Source organism: Eutrigla gurnardus (assembly GCF_963514095.1).
Source record: "Eutrigla gurnardus genome assembly, chromosome: 20".
Lineage (NCBI taxonomy): Eukaryota > Metazoa > Chordata > Actinopteri > Perciformes > Triglidae > Eutrigla > Eutrigla gurnardus.
In genome coordinates, this window is record NC_139931.1 from 16730690 (window position 1) to 16748285 (window position 17596).

A 17596-nucleotide genomic window follows, 5' to 3' on the forward strand; every position below is an offset into this window, starting at 1 on the left:
TCGGACTCAAGACTCAAGACGCGCCGCCCGAAATACTGCCCGTAAATAGGCAATTGAACCGGGTCGAATTGTCGGGCCTCATGCCCTCAGACCTGGGTGAAAAGCCCTTGGACATCACCCAAAGACCGGGCAGCCCACGGCCACGCGAACCCGAACCTCTGCTCCGTCCGGAGAACCGTAAACCCTCGGACGCGTTGCGGGGGATTCCCTGCTGGCACCAGTCTCCGTTTGTTCGGTCCCGTTTCTCAGCTCCAGCGGGGTCTATCTCGGTCACCACAGACGCTCGTTCACGTTCTGCCGTTTGAGCATCCCTCTTGCGCAATTCTTCCTCTGTATATTCAGGCTCGTACAGGTAGGCCTACGGTTGGGTTTGGGTGGAAAAAAACTCATCAGTCTTCAAAAGTTTCAGTATATTCTCAAAAAGTGGCCATTTCTGTGAGATTGAAGAAACTAGCACTGCAGGCTACTCTGCGTCTGTAGCAATGACAGCAGGTAAACAAACTATTATAGAACCGGTAACTTATAAGTGCTAGGTGATATCACTCCGCCGCTGCCATAGCCTACTAGGAAGTATGACACGCTGCTGCTGAGACATAAATCCTTAAAAATGCAAGGTTGGTTTTATTTCAAACATTCTATCAACACATATGTACATCGATAGTCTGCCGTTAGGATTGATTTGCCTCGGGTGCACTGTGGAGTCGGTTTGAGTGTTTTTAATGCCATGCTAGCTAGAACTATTGACTTGCGCTAGCCATAGCACAAGCGAACTCGGCAACTAGAAGAACTGAATGAAATTTCTTGAAAACGTCTCCAGACGTCTCAAACACACCGGCTGACTTGGAAAATAGGTCTTATGTCCAAAATTCCGAACTATCCCTTAACAAGGGCGCCGAAAGGAAGCGGGCTCCGCGCCTATTCGCGGCGCTTTCGAGACCGCCCGGTGTGAACCAGTCTCTCTCAGCATCAGCAGACGCACCTTTTTTTTTTTTTTTTTGTGCGGGCGCTCATGCCGCCCCTCCACGAATGGCGCCCTGGGCGGCTGCCCATACTGCCCATATGAGAAACCGCCCCTGATGTAGATTGCTATCCGACCTCTTTTCAGAAAAAAATATGTACAGTAGTCAACGGCGTGACAAATATTTTATTTGATTACATTTTTATTTTGGGTGTGAGTTTGGACTAAACTAAAACATTTTAATTATTTTAAAAATACCGATAGAGCTATGAAATTGAGCCAATAAAATATGATCACTGTACACTGAGAATTTAATTTACAACCGTACAAATATTATCATCTCTGGGGCTTTCCTTAATGTGACGCAATATATCGGTTTCTGTGCATTTGGTTTAGAATAAGTCATTGATAATACAGTTTTAACAAAGTTTATTCTAATAGCAATTAACAAACGTAGAGCATTTTTGACAGTGACCGGATTTTGATTAAATTTGCAGCTGTACAGTCAAAACCTGAAATTCAGAAATAATGTCTTTACTTGCACTGAAAAGTAATGAGTAAATAAATTAATCAGATAATCCAGCAATACAAAAGCATAACAGATGAATCGGAGAAATATGTAACCCAATGTCCTCTAGTGGTCTTTTATTCATACACACTTTAGGTAGTTTTTGAAAAAGTGAAGCTGCAGTTTAAACGCCATGTCTCCCTTTGGAGGGTGTCTGAATTTGTCGTAGAAGGCTTCGGCCTGATAGCGTTGATGGCCAACGGACACGTGATTACACGTGGCAACCATTAAGGAACCCAGGCCATCCATGAAGAACTCTAGAGCCAGAAACAGACATTTACCCTTTTAGACAAACTGGAACAACGTGGACTTGCTGGCACTTGGACTCCAAACTTTGTCTGGGTCTAGACTTACCCGAGTGCGCCAACCTCTGGAGCTTAGGGTCGAATCCCACCCGCTGTACAGAATGTGTACGAGCCAGGAAGAAGTTGACCACCCCGCTGGCCAGAGAGCATTGTGGGTAGCCAGGAAGTGAGTGGAACTTCCCATTAGACTTCCTGTGCAGGCAGCCGCCATCCATTTCATCTCCTTCCTCATAGATGAGAGAGAAATAAAACTGGTTCTTTTGTACCGCCCCGCCGACCTGTCAGATCAGAGAGACCAGAGAACCAGGATTTTAACTCGCTACCGGTCAATCTTGCCCAATGCATGCTGGGATAGGATCCAGTTGACACATTGTAGTTGTACAAACAGGTGCACAGGAGGATGAACAGCGCTGTTTGCAAGAGAAGTTTTTATACTTTTTATTCCAGTAAACCCCCCAGTACACCCCCTCAGACCTGAGCCATTTCATTCTCACCACATCCAGTTCAGGAACCGCCTCCATCACCTCCACCAACTTCTCTATCTTCGTCTTCTCCGTAAACACAAAGTCGTCGTCCACCCACAGGAAGTACTTGGTGGTTACCTGGGAGACGGCCAGATTCCTGCCAGCAAACCAGCCCTGAAGAAGGAAACACGGTGCATCATTTCATTTCAAGATAGTAAAATTTAGCAGAGCATTGTCAAAACATTGAGTTCATATTGATGCTTACTTACATTGATACCTGTAGTATTTCAATTAATTATACAATCACCATCCTCAGTGTTAAAACAGATTAACCCGAAAAGAGGACAAAACTCAGTTTGATGGATGACAGACAAATGAAAAGTCTTAGAATGAGAGTCTGTGTGTGTGTGTGCGCGTGTGTGTGTGTGTACCTGGGCTGGAGGCATGAAGTACTGTCTGATGTGTTCCCCAGTAATGTGCTCTGGTTTAAAGCTGTCATCGGCAATGATGACGCTTACGTTGCCATAGAAACGCTGAATACTACTCAACAACAACTTGAGTTTTCTATAGCGCAGGAATGTCTTTGTGGTGATGGTGACGTGATCGCTGATATCTGACGGATGGAGAAGTGGCGTCAATTAGAGCAACAAGATGAGGCTAGATTTAAAAAAAGGAAGTTTTACTTTGTCACGGAAACCTGCATTAATTGGGCAGGAAAGGTCGTCTCCACTTTCAAACAGTTGTCCCTTCTCAGCTAAAACATTTATCCATAGCAACTGGCTGTAAGCTTGGGGATACGTTATTCTATTATATATATTATTATGTTACAATGTTGTGGCTAAAAGCCACTATATAAATGTATTCATTCATTCACAAGTATTTGAATCACACTATTGTTACACGAAAAGATGCAAGCTAGGATGGAGAATGAATAACACGTTTAACTTCATAAAACTAGTCCGGAGTCGTTTCCCCAAAAGAAAGACAGTTAGATTAATCATCCTGAATCTTTCATACGGTAGTTTGATTTTAAAATTTGGCTAGTCCTAAATATAAGACAGCAGATGTGATGTTTTGAAAAGACCACCATGATGAGTGCACTCCTACCTGTTCCCATGTCGTACAGGACTGGCAGGTGAGGCTGTTTGATGGTAATGGGAAACACCGCCTCGTGGTCCTCAAACTGGAAGGACGCTGAGTACAGGAAAGGACAGCTAAGCTGCGTCTTACTAGTAGCACATTCGTTCATTATGACATTTAGGAAACAAAGAGGGCTCGAGCAGCCAGAGTATCTGAGAAAAATATGCAAACATTTTCCACACTAACCCACTATTTCTAATTTTACGTTAAAGAAACATTTGGCACTTTTTGATTACTTTTCCTGTATCGTGACTTAGGCATGCCATTTTGTACATTTCATCTCTGTAGATTGTGGTTTCAGTTTCTCAGAAGCATACCGAGGTCTCCAGTGTGTATGTGGTAGACAGTGCTGGTGTAGGACACTTTGGCCAACAGGAAGTTGAGGAGCACCAGGCTGCTAGACTCCAGAATCAGTCCGGTTTCACCCTGACCTGATACAAGAACGTCGCAATAGTCAAACAGCAGCTGTTTAATCACCACCTTCTAACCACATTAGAGAGTTTGTTTAAAGTGATTGGTATTACATTTAGGTTAAGTCATGAAGAATCTCAGGTGTTAACAGGTGACTTTGGCAGTTAAAGACAGGCCTAACTGTAGGACTATCATAGCTTTTTGCTACACCTTAATGCAAGTTATTTCAAAATGGCGTCACTAAAAACACATTTCATTTCTAAGGCAACTTGTCCAAACACACTCTCATATGGCTGAAAAGGTTTGTTGGTTCTCTCTCACCATAATCCATCCAGCACTAGTTGATTCCGGTTTTACAGACCAGCGGCTAGCTAAGACTCTGGGTTTGCTATTATTTTCTCCTAAAGGAGATCTTGATGAAACAGTTACCATTTGTTTATTTTGTTTGACTGATTCTACCATAAACAAAAGGCAGCATGTCATCAAAGTATTGTCACTTAGTCTTTGACTTTTTCTTTTCACAAATTCAACTTATGTTGGTTATAGTCCCAGTTCTTGAATGAATAAGACGATCAGTGGAAACTCACCTTTGACCTTTACTCCATCAGCTGTAGTCTCTGTGGTGAGGATCCCTTTGGACACATTCAAGGACACCTACAGGAGAGACACCTGAATAATGAGACATCCATGGACTACTTAAAGTACTTGGATCAGTAAGATCACGGGATCACTAAGCACAATGAATTAATTGGCAATTTGTATGACAAGGTTTTTGGTCGTGTCTAGCTGGTAACCCACGATTCTACCTCTCCCGAAATGCTTGAAGATGAGCGTTGATTTGGAATAGTTAATGTTGAGCTGTTCCATGTGGGTGAACTAACCAGATTAAACCAATAAGTAACAGCAACAGAGTTTTGCTGGGTTCAACAATGACTTGCTCCATCTCATACCTTCCATCCCCAACTCTCTGGAGCCAAAGGTAGCCTGGTCTGTTGACACCAAGTTCAATAGCCTTTCAAAGCCAAAGCAATGGGAGAAGAACAAAAATCCTGCAGCTAAATAACTGAAATGATCTGAATCAAAAAAGAACAGATGGATGGATGAAAAAGTAAGAAAAATGTGAAGAAGAAACGTGTTGGCTGCTGCGGTCGAGGGCTACCTAAACTGATAATGATTCATAACTTCTCAATGAGTAACATATTCACCCCAAGAGCCAACTACTGGGCTGCTGAAGTATTTACTGTTTGGTGATGTTCCCTGATGAAATTCATACCCCAGCAAAAAAATGATGACAAGCTGTTCTTCCTGTTCCTCAGATTAATCAATTCTGCTCCAATGTGCATCATTTCCCATGTTACGTCCAAACTAGTTTTCAAACTAACTGATTTCCCTACGCCTGCGGCCGTGGTGTTCACGTTGTGGTCGGCCTCAGTCTTTGGAGTCGTCACACATTCACAAACATATTACTAACTCATATCTAATAAGTCTTGCAAGAGTTTTCACAAGTTTCTGCAAATCAGGGGTTACCATCTAGACACAACCAATGATTTTGCTTGCCAAAAAAAATACAAATTAAAAATTTGAGCGTAAAAACAAAAAGTCTGTTATGCACACCAGGCTTTTAGTATGCATTTGTTTGTGTTTATAATTACAACAACATCACCAAGCTGAAAGAAGGCCATCCCCACACCACAAAACCAGATCAGAGAAGTTGAGAGAGCAAGAAGAGGCCCTGCTGTCTGTGCAGGAAAGAGCATGAGGGTCCCTGCAAAGTGCTCAATGTGAGCAGAACCGGGTGTTGGGACCTCACTAGAAGGACTACACAATGCGGCCTACAAAAGCCTTCACATGCGGCCCGGACAAAGGGACAAAGGGGATTAAAAACTACACCGCCATTTTAGTTTCACATCTCACCCAGGTGAGAAATGTGACGTCACTCAACTGGTGCCCTATTGGCTGACAATCTTCAGGGAACCCCGGGGGGTCCCCTGGAGCGGCCTAAGCTATATAATCTGGCGCCGCCGGAGGAACGCTCTCTTTCCATCGTAACTCGCGTTACAACAGGAGGTGAAGATTACGTCTGCAGCGTTCTCCTTTGTCCTAGGCCGCAGTCTTTCCCCCAAACTCGCTGGACGAGCAACAGACTGTTTTACCCCTCTTTTCCTCTACTCGTTTTATTTTTCTTTTGTTTATCATTTTGGATCCTGAGGAGACCGCCGCGACAGCGCGACTCTCCTGTTCCCCGCGGTAAGAAGAAAAACTTTCTTCGTCCCAGCTGCCAGCAGAACGGATAACTCGACCCGTCTTTGTCTGAAATCAGCTGACTAAATCGCTGAGCCCCGCGATTGTTCATCGTTCCCTGCAGAAGGAAGAATAACTAACAGTTTTCTTCAACCAATTGGATCCGGCGCTGAACGAGCGCCCACGAACTACCGTCCGTTGCCGGCGTCAAGGAACGCCATCACCGCACGGGACGAAACCCTCACATCGACGCATCTCACATCGACAAAAGTAAGAGGCTATTTGTAGGGCTGCAACGATTCATCGAGTTACTCGATTAACTCGATTATGAAAATTCCTCGAGGCAAAACATCTGCCTCGAAGCCTCGTTAAATTCCTATGACGCGCCTATGTGCAGGGATCTGATTGTTCCACACGGACCGTTGTTCAGGAAGCACACCAGCGCGTCATACACGGTCATTCATTCTGAATTTAGTTGGCGCGATGGCAGAAAGTCAGACTAACAATGTCCGTAAACGACAGAGAGTATCAAAAGTTTGGGATCATTATATATTGAAGGAGGAAGAGAATGACGTTTTTAGAGCGTCATAACTCCGTAATGGTTGCGCTAGAAACATGCGTGTATTTTTTCCTCTTAAACTAGAGAAATGGGGCTAAACAACGGTATCCTGCTTGCCCATGTGAGCGATTTATTTCTGACAACAAAACGAATGCGTAAAGTTGTAAAATGTGTGACTAGATGTCTCCTCGTCTCCGTGGCGCATTTCTCCGTTTTGTTTATGTATATCGATCACTTCTCATCCGCCATCTTGCGAGTGACGTATAGAGTTACGTTTATGCATCGGACGCTCGTATTGGCTCCCGTAGCAGCTTTTACAGCCAATCGGAAAGCCTGATTTACGCTTGGCCGTGAGTTGTTGTGTTTGCCCAAACAGACGGAGGAGTTCAAAGCAGAGAAAAGAATGGTCAAACAGTTACTGTAGTGATAGAGAAAGCTAAATACATAAATGGCACAGAAGAAGTACACTACACACATATTTAGGGCAGGGAGAGGAAAGGGCCAATGCTTGATCATTTTACAGCCACATCATTTTCGTTATGCATTATTTGTTTTGGTTGTTTAAAAACGCAATTTTTTTTATCCGATTCCTCGATTAATCGATCGATAAAGTGCTAAATTAATCGATTACAAAAAGAATCGATAGCTGCAGCCCTAGCTATTTGTCTGGCAGAAGCAGAGATTCGATAGTGTAGGATATGCTTGTAATTCTTGTTAATGTGTTTTAAGTTCTGATCGCGGACCGCCGAGTCCGTTTGTTCATGGGCTGCTGTATTTGAATGCTGATCGTGTACCCACGCAGCTGGGTTGATTTCTGTAACAGTGTTTTCGACTAACCTCCGCCATATTCGCGAGCTCAGAAAGCCTCTACTATCAGTTAAAAGACCGGTCTCGCGGAATAAACGCCAGTTCATTCACGCGCGCCTGTGTGATAGCGGCACGCCTTCTTAGCCTCAGAATATCGCTTGCGCATTCTCTCTCTCTTTGTTTGTGTCTGCTAACACACACGCCGCACACACGAGTCCTAAGCCAGCTGTTCCCGGCGGACGCTAGGGGCATAGCTACATCTGGTGGCTGCATACGGCTCTCTCTCTCCCTCTCCCTCTCTCTCTCTCTCTCCCTCCCTCCTCCATCAGACGTCAGTGGCTCCGCCCCTGAACGCTGCGAGGAATAGCTCCATCTGGTGGCCGCACATAGCCATCCCTCTGTCTCTCTCTCGACACACACACGCACGTGCACACGCACGCACGCACACACACACACACTCCACGTGTGTCTCTCCTTCTGTTTAGCTTAGTTTTGTGTGTTAGGTAGTTAGGTAATAAGGCTTTTGCAGTGTGCAGTGTTATTGATTGTGATCATTATTACTGATTTTAATCAATCTTATTATATTATAACTAGTGGTCTCTTGTGCTTGTTGTCTATATGTCACTGGATAAGAGCAGGTTGTGAAGGCTAGTGCTTGAATTTCACGGCCTTCTTAATTGTTAGATTGTTTTTATGCTTCCATGCCAATGATCACGATGATTGGCATGTGAGTATAAAACCTTTATATTGAGACTGAATACAGTTTTAGGTTATCTGCCCAGTTTATTCATGATTATATCATGATAATATATTAAATATAATTATTAATACCGATAATCATATTGATATTAATAATTAACTGTTGATAACCAAATCTGCTCCTGCTACAACCCCAACACGGGCGAGCAACTGAACCTTGATTCTAGTTCTATTTGTTGAACTGCGAGATAACCGCTTATGTACTAGCCATTGTTGTGGAAAAATGAATCTGCCCAATAAAGATCAAGATCAATGTTCACCCCTGCCTTCTGATGCAAAGGTTCAGAGTCAGCAGGAACGACCCTGAGTCTAACAGCAATCTCCCTTTTAAGGAGGAGGAATCATACTGTAGACAAAAGAAGGTTATTGTCCTATCTTACAAAGACAAGATGTACAGAGAAAGGCAAGATGTACAGAACACAGATGTCATAATGTCCTCTGAAATTATCTTATGTCATGTGCTCATATCACCTACAAACAGGCATTAATTTTAGTCATAGCATAACAGTTGAGAAGAGGAGATGCGGATCAACATCTGGCCTGACAAAGATTCTGATTATAAATTACAAACATCCAAAATTCCCATTACACCAGTCAGGAACATGCTAGCCAGACACCGGGGGCACGTCCCACAGGTGCTCGATTGGATTTGGGTCAGGGGAACGTGAGGGCCACTCATTAGCATCCAGGAACTGCCTTGACACTCACTGAGGCCGGACTGGTGCTGGACCAGGAGAAAGGCGGGGCCCGCTGCACCAGGAGGAAGCCGGGCCCTCCTTGGCCCGCTCCGCACCAGGAGGAAGCCGGGGCCCTCTCTGCACCAGGAGGAAGCCGGGGCCCGCTCTGCACCAGGAGGAAGCCGGGGCCCGCTCTGCACCAGGAGGAAGCCAGGGTTCCTCCTTGGCCCGCTCCACACCAGGAGGAAGCCAGGGCCTTCTCTGCACCAGGAGGAACCCGGGGCCCGCTGCACCAGGAGGAAGCAGGGGCATATGGTCTGACAATGGCTCTAAGGATGTCATCCCATTTCCTAACAGCAGTCTGGGTCCAGTTGGCTATGACGAGGAGGTCTGTGCAACCCTCCAAGGATTTGCCTCCCCAGACAATCACTGACCCACCACCAAACCGCTCATGCTGGATGATGTTACAGGCAGCATAACGTCGGACACTTTCAGGAATTGGAGGTCATGTTGTAGGACTCTGGCAATGCTCCTCCAGTTCCTCCTCCATAAGGGAAGTTTTGCAGGCATTTTATAAACAGCAAGTTAAATATATAGGACACTGGCAATCATCCAAATGTCCCATTAGTCTAGAATGTAGCATGGACTAGATGTGGACGAAGCCCGGACTACCTGCAAAATTGAAATGCTGGGACGACCAAGCCGATGCCAAATACATCATCCTAACAATAGTTACATTGCTTTGGTATTCATCATCTTTAAATTTGACTATAGGGAAAAGCTGTATTTGAAAAGTTTGATTTGCCCAAGTGGCAATTAAACATACTCACAAATCCCTGGCTGTGAGCTGCTGTGTTGGAGTTTACCCCGGTGGACGAGAGGGTCACCTTTCTACTTCGGATTATTGGGGGGGGATAGTTCTGCTGGGAGACTTCAACGTGCTCGTGGGCAACGATAGAGGTACCTGGAGCAGCATGATTTGGAGGAACGGCCTCTCTGATCTAAATCTGAGTGGTTGTTTTTTACCGGACTTCTTTGCTAGTCATGGACTGTCCATGGCGAACACCATGTTCGAACATAAGGATGCTCATAAGTGTACATGGTACCGGAGCACCCTAGGCTGAAGGTCGATTAATTTTGTGATTGTTTTGTCTGATCCGAGGCCGCATGTTTTTGACACTTGGGTGAAGAGAGGGGAGGAGCTGTCAACTGATCACCATCTGGTGGCAAGTTGGGTCAGAGGGTGGGGGATCCTTTGGACAGACTTGGTAAGCCCAAATAAGTAGTGTGGGTGAACTGGGAACGGCTGGAGGATCCTCCTGTCAGAGATCTACAACTCACACCTACGGCGGAGCTTTTCTGGCACCCCTGTGGAGGTTGGGGGCTTTGATCCTGAGTGGGCTATGTTAAAAGCTTCCATTACCGAAGCTGCGGCGGTGAGCTGTGGTCTAAAGGTCTAAGGTGCCTCAAAGGGCGGTAACCCTTGAACGGGGGTGGACACCGGTGGTCAGGGAAGCCGTCCGACTGAAGGAGTTATTCCAGGATAAGTTATCTCGGAAGACTCCGGAGAAGGTTGGAAGGTACCGACAGGCCCGATGCACCTCTAAATATGAGGCCATGGTTCTCAGCAGGAAACCGTTGGATTGCCTGCTCCGAGTCCTTACCCCAAGTGAAGGAGTTCAGGTACCCTAGGGTCTTGTTCGCAAGTGAGGGGACAATGGAACGGGAAAATGGCTGGAGAGTTGGAGCAGAGGGGGTGGTATTGCATTCGCTGTGACGAAAAGACAGCTGAGCCGGAAGGCAAAGCTCTCGATCTACCGGTCAATCTTCGCTCCTACCCTGACCTATGGTCATGAGGGTCATGGGTCATGACAAACAACTATATCGCGGGTACAAGCGACCAAAATTAGTTTCCTCAGGAGGGTGGCTGGCGTCTCCCTTAGAGATGGGGCGAAAAGCTCATCCGTGAGGGACTCAAGTAGAGCCGATGCTCCTTTTTGTCGCAAGGAGACAGCTGAGGTGGTTCGGGCATCTGGTAAGGATGCCCCCTGGGCGCCTCCCTCGGGAAGTGTTTCAGGCACGACCAGCTGGGAGGAGGCCACAGGGAAGACCCAGGACTAGGTGGAGACTATATCTCCACACTGGCCTGAATACGCCTCGGGATCCCCCAGTCAGTAGCTGATGTGGGCCGGGAAAGGGAAGTTTGGGGTCCCCTGCTGAAGCTGTTGCCCCCAAGAACCGACACCAGATAGGCAGTTGAAGATGCTATGCTATGCATGCTATACATATTATTGGAAAAAGATATCAACTAACTAAATACAAAATAAAACTCACAAAGGCTTTTGGAATCAAACACATATGCATCTTTTGCAGCAGTTTCAGGGCCTGAACTCCACCATGTTAGTGAGGGTGCAACAAGATGGCTGCTGGACAGTAAAATACTCAATTGGTAAAATCAGATACAACAATTCAAAAACATTCAAATGTAAATTTTATGTGCAGTAAAGATAAAGGAGTAAAGATTTGTAGCAGTGATGGTGACCAGATGGAATCACACCAACCTTGTAGCTGCTTCTTTGTCCTGCATGCAGTGCTAAACCTGAAATAAAAGTGACCTCATACTTTCATACTTTTACAGAAGGAAACATTCACCTCTGGCTTTGCTGACTTTTACAAACAGGGGACTTCCTCCAGTTAAACTGTAAAAGTCTCCAGTTTCCTGTCTGCCTCTTTTCTATTATCACTCTACCCTGATATGGGTACAACAACAACAGAAAATATATGAAATCAAAATTATTGATTCAGATAATTCAGCTGAGCAGTTCATAACTATTTTTTTTTATTGGGATAAAAGATGTTGGCTTATCTGTGACATTTCTTGTTTTGTAAGAAATATTCAATAAATTTGATCAGAACAGTTTAAATGTAACACAGAACGTGTTAAGGCATTCAAATTGTAAAATGGCTTGAAACTTTAAAAAAAACAAGCATTTTGAAATGTGCTCGTTCTGCCAAATGTGCCTGTACGTGTCACTTACGAACTTATTGTCTTCAGAGAGTTTCGTGTCATCTTCTCTTACAGTCTGAGGTTTGCATTAAAAACACCAACAGTACGAACCAGGACATTAAGTCCATTGCCATTGTTCTGCCAAATTTGTTCTTAGCACAAAGGCAACATTTATTCTTTGCCGCATGGATGATTGCAGCAAGCTGTGAAACTTTGATGTGTTGTAAAAACTAGTGAGATAAAGCAGCATACCTGGTACGAGAGTGGAGGTCAAAGGTAGCACTGTAAAACCCTGGATAGGATACTGAAGAGGAGAGTTGGGCGAAGCAAACAGCAGTCTGGATAAAACAGACGTAGTCCTGTTGGAAAGAAAAGAAAGGTTTATGGTTTATAAACATAAGTGCAAACAACTTTTTTTGTCATTTGACGCTTCAGTTTTTTTTATTGCCAAAGCCCTCTACTGAGCCAACCCAGTCACTCCATCAAGTGAAGGAGAGAGCTGTGTTTTTACACTCAATACCGGGGTATACATAGTATTACATTCATATAGTCATGATAAATATAGTCTCTACCTTCAGCCTCTAGCATCCACCCAGCTATACCTGGCTTTGTGTTGTTGGAACTCCTTTGCTCGCCGTGTCATCAGCTCCTCATAGTGGTCCTTAGGGAGGTGATCTTTGAGAAGCGTGGAGCCGTGAGGACAGGTGCATGGACCCGGTGGGGGAGGTTGGCTCGAGGGTGGAATCCTGGAAGGGTCGTATGGAAGCCGTGACACAATTCTGTTCTCCGTTTTGTCATATTATCAAGAACACTAAATATTGCTGGAGGGCTTGCACAGAACAACAACTAAAGACCTAACCAATCTAATATAACATCCTATTACAAGTCGAAGATGCTGTAGCCCAATCGTGGTCCGTGCCCCTTGTTTGGGCTTTTCCAGTGAGCCATAGGGTTTGAAGTGTTTTTTCGTTAATACTATAATTTCTACGTTGTGCATACGCATGGAGTTTCTGCAAGTGTGTTTTGGGGAGATTCATTTCTCTGAAGGTTTAAATAAAAAAAATTACCCCCATGCATATTTCTAAAAAACACAGAGCATTTTTGCGAGTTCCCCAAATACAAAAAGGGTACCATAAACCATTTCTGGGACCTCACAAAGCCTTTATAAGTTATACTGAAAGCTCTGTATGATGAGTTTTGTGAATATGTTAAAATATTTTGCACAAGCTGGATACTGATGGGAATGTATGCCAATATATTCCAATAAACACAATCATTCAATTAATTCAGAAATGTTGGGTCATCTCCAGACACTCCACGACTACAGAGAGTGAAGGTTTGTTTCCATCCATTACAAACCTTTTTGACCTCTTTTGTCCCTGTAGTTTTACAGTCCATGACACGACATCGGTTATTGCTCCAGGCCCGCCTCCCTCCGTCACATACTCACAGGGTGTAAAACCAGCCTAACCCAAGGGCGGTACACTTGGCGCCACAACCAAGTTTTGAAGAGCCTTGCTTCCACACTGGAGCAAAAACAATCCAGCATCAACGCTCTACCACCGCCAATATCTAACACCTCATGGGCTACTGCCTTTGTCCGTGAGGGAGCTACAGCTACCAGAAGCAACTCCACACCATCGAAGAGAAACCAACTGTGCTTAGCACATGACTGGAAGCTGCTGGCGGATATTGGCAAACCGCTGGTGTTCCCTTCAGAGATTGCCAACACCACCTTGAGTCCTGACCTGGTGCTCTGGTCCCCTTCCCTAAAGAAGGTTTATATAATTGAGCTCACGTACCCTGGAGGCATAAGAGCGGAAATATCTGCGATATGCCGAGTTAGCCACTGAAGCACAACATCGCGGTTGGAACTCGGAAGTCCGCCCAGTGGAGGTGGGGTGCAGAGGGTTTGTGGGAACATCTACCACAAAACTGCTGAGGGACTTGGGAGTTAGGGGCCAGAGCCAGCACACAGCCATCAAAGCTGTATCAGAGGCAGCAGAGAAAAGCAGCCAGTGGCTCTGGCTGAAGAAGAATGACCCCAGTTGGGCCCCCAAGTAGCTAACAGGAGGTATGCGGTCAGCTTAGGCTTGACTCAGGGAACAGGACACCCCTGCCATGGGAAGTCCCTTGAGATGTACGCCACTTGACAACAAGGTGACTCATGGCTAATTGGGCTTGGGACGCAAGCTCAGGTCTGATCAGCCTGTAGCTGGCTACCTCTGGTGAGGGTGTATAATGTCAAAGGTCTAAACACCCCATGACCCAGGGAAGCACTACTGATGATGCGTTCCATAAATTAAATTCTTTCCTCCAGACTTCTTCAAGTCTACCATCCACCATTCACCGACAAGTCCACTAGTTATTTGACAGTTATGTGCTTGCACAAGTATATCAACATCTCATCCTGTGTTTTTTGGAATCTTTTTTTGGGGAATATGATTTGTATTATTATTAGTTGTAGAATTATTGGTATTACTACTATTATGGATCTTATCATAACCATTACTATTCCCATTTTTTAAAACATATTTAATATCATTAATAATAAACACACACACACACACACACACCACAGTTTGTGAGTCTTGGGGGCGTCTTGGTCTCGCTCTCCAGGACAGTTATGGAATATCATGAAGTAGAACATCAGCAGGACGATCACACACACAGCAGCGGCCGTCTGAAGTGCTCTGTTAGACACACCCATCTGCAGGGACAGAAACATACTTAATGTTTAGCCTCTTAATCCCTCAGCAAAAGATTCCTCAAGGCTCTCCTTAATCGGGTAGAACATTTTATGTGACTGAACCGGAACTTCATTACTCGTTAACAGCAGAACAAACAGCACGCTGCAGTTAAACAGGTTCCCTAAAAGATGGCTTACTAACCACCTGCTGCTACTCTCGCAATCGTTTGTTTGCTATGTTTCAATATCTGTAAGGTCAATAAGTATATTGACCAGCATATGGACGAAGGGATAATTCCACAACCTGCCTCAGCACAAATGGCTAAAGTGCTTGGACTGACAGAAAGCACTACAACGTAGTGAAGGACTTCGAGTCAACATCTACACTGACTCTGCCTATGCTCATGGAGCTGTGCACATGGATGGTCCACAATGAGTGAGGAGGAGTTTTCTCACCACTGCCAACACACCTGTGAAACAGACATCAAGTGGAAGAACTGATCAAAGCAGTATTACTCCCCAAAGAAGTAGCTGTCATGAAGTGCAAAGGACATATCAAAGAATCCTCAGTCGTGGCAAGAGGAAATAAGGCCAAAAAGGAGGATACGGAGGACAGATGATGGCTGCAATGGTGGACATCTATGTGACTGAATGCAACATGTACAAAATTCCCTGTTCCAGACGCCCCATTCAAAGACATCAACATCGCCTTCACTGACATGGGGGCTGACGACAGAGTGCAGGGCTACAGATATCCTAGTGTAGTTTCCCTGCAGAAAAGAAGATGCCAAACCAGTATGAAAAAAATGGCTGAAAAATGACCTCATCCCCAGATATGGTGTTCCACGCTCCATTAGGTCAGACAACGGGTGCCATTTCAACAACAAACGCTTAGCTGAAGTAGAAAGAGCATTAGGGATCACACACACAGGTTTGGCAGTGCCTATCATCCTGCCTCACAGGAGTTAGTAGAACGAGCTAACCAGACAAAGAGAAAAATTGCAAAATAATTTGCACAGGTACTGGGGGGGGGGGGGGGGAGAAGAATACATGACCGCTCTGACTAACATGACTTGAGTTTTGTGCAGGAACAGTTGCGGAGGCAGAGCCTGAGACAACTTAACAGAAGACTCCTGCTGTAAGTGTGGGAGACTGGGTACAGGTAAAGGTCCACATTAGAAAGTGGTCTGAACCAAGGTGGACAGGACCATATGAGGTAATTGAATGCACCTCACATGCAGTCTAAGTAAAAGGCAAAACAGGAGCTAATTAGCACCACCTGACACATTGTGTACCAGCCTCACCACCATCTCATGCCTTAAGCGAGATTAGAACCGATTTGAAAACTCTAACATTCTCATTTGACGCTCTACTTTGCCTGCTGCCGCCCTTGTGGAGAGATGGAGGAACACAGACCATGGCACCCATTTAGACTGCCTGGATTCTGTGGTCTCAGAGGAACTATGGTTTCCCTCGCTTTGACAACACTGATAATAGTCATCCCTATTCTTTGTGGTAGAATTTCCACTCTCCTCTGGGTCAGCCATGTTGTCAAGAGATAACATGTTGATTGCTTATGATTGCTGCAATGTCCAGATGTCTTTTCAGTTGATGTTTGGAGTCATACTACTGCTAATGAAACAAGGCCAAACCATTACAAAAATTCACATTTCAGAAGATTGCCCCAGTTTGTTTATGTTTTGAAGAATGTTTTGGTTTTGTATGTTTTATACGATTTGTATTCAAGAAGGTAACAATTATCCCAGCGGAGTGAAGGTTGGAAACTCCGAGTCAGTTGGTAACGTGACTCGTATGATAGAATGAGTAGTCTAAGTCATGACACGGTGTGCGTAATGATTGATGTGATGCAGCATTCAACGCAATTACATTTTCATACAAAGTGCAGCTTTTTACCAACAACAAATACAAGTAAACTAGTGGTTAATTAAGAAATAAAATACATGTACTACATTTCTCATGCTCAAAATGCTCTTTAATTCAGGAAAGCTCCAGAGCAACAGCTTCAGAGATGATCAATGGTGAAAATATAATTGATTAGGTTGAAAAATATTAGCTGAAACAATATGTAAAATTTAGAGCATTAGACTTTTTTTTCTAATTGGTTTGGAGATTTCATATCTTTTCTGCCTTTACCTCAAATGCGAACAACAAGAGCGAAACAATTGATTTCGTTTGAACAATGACTTTCATGAATCGCCACTTTTCTGCTGGACCTAGTTCACCAGCAGCAGGATTTGTGTCCTGCTCTAGTTTTATTCTCTCTTTTTGTACCAACTTCAGTCATTTTCCTTTTATCACAATCTTAATATTTATATCTACATTATAAATGCAGTCCACACGTTCATCTTCACATTTCATAGATGGCTTAAAATTAGATTTTTCAAATTTCCAGTGTCTATCCACCAGGAAGAAGAATCCTCATTTAAATTGAAAGCATTATAAGCCATGGCAATATTATGGAAAATCTACTTTTCCTTTCAGGACCTGTACTTCTGTCAGGCAGCTTACCAAGAGTATATATGTGAGTGAAGGTAATAGAGGAAATCCTACAATAACAAAGTGGATGACTGATATGTGTGTGTGCTGTAGAATGCAACAAATAATATACAGAAGAGAAAAATGTGAGGCCTTAGAAGCTTAAAGACAAGCCTCAGCAACACCTACCTTCTGTGCTGCACCCATCAATGGGACATTAGAGGGGAAGGACCAGCTGCATGGTGCATCTCCCGAGACCACGACGCCAGGCAAACAGAACAGCAGAGCAAACACACACAGCTGGACCCAATCAGCACGTAATCAACACCACGACGCTGGGCACAGGTGTAACCCGAGTGACTGGCCAACCTCGCTGCCACCAGTAGGGGTCGCCACATCACTAATGTTTATTCAGGCCACACCAAAAGAAGACTTTTCCCCCCCACCTGTAGTAAAGCACTCCACTGTAGGGCTTTATTTAAATACATTCTGAATCCTTTCAGATCACACACACG

General features: G+C 44.6%; 1 protein-coding gene across 1 annotated transcript; it reads right to left on the bottom strand.

The window, feature by feature from the left end:
* Nucleotides 1-1205: 1205 nt before the first annotated feature.
* Nucleotides 1206-17476, bottom strand: LOC311030829 (beta-1,4 N-acetylgalactosaminyltransferase 2-like). The gene is made up of 12 exons (XM_084036847.1): nucleotides 17271-17476; nucleotides 14473-14606; nucleotides 12499-12642; nucleotides 12149-12255; nucleotides 11451-11488; nucleotides 4434-4500; nucleotides 3753-3866; nucleotides 3403-3489; nucleotides 2727-2908; nucleotides 2326-2469; nucleotides 1881-2109; nucleotides 1206-1783 (listed from the first exon to the last, which is right to left on the bottom strand). Exons 1-12 carry the CDS (start codon nucleotides 17286-17288, stop codon nucleotides 1608-1610), a joined length of 1440 nt encoding a protein of 479 aa, XP_083892973.1. The 5' UTR covers nucleotides 17289-17476; the 3' UTR covers nucleotides 1206-1607.
* Nucleotides 17477-17596: the final 120 nt, after the last annotated feature.

Excerpts from the sequence above, each read along its gene's own strand:
- LOC311030829 (XM_084036847.1), bottom strand. Across the intron at positions 11,489-12,148 it reads GACCTCCACTCTCGTACCAG|GTTTAGCACTGCATGCAGGA; the intron begins GTATGCTGCTTT and ends CTTTTATTTCAG. Across the intron at positions 3,867-4,433 it reads TGATGGAGTAAAGGTCAAAG|GTCAGGGTGAAACCGGACTG; the intron begins GTGAGTTTCCAC and ends TTCTTGTATCAG.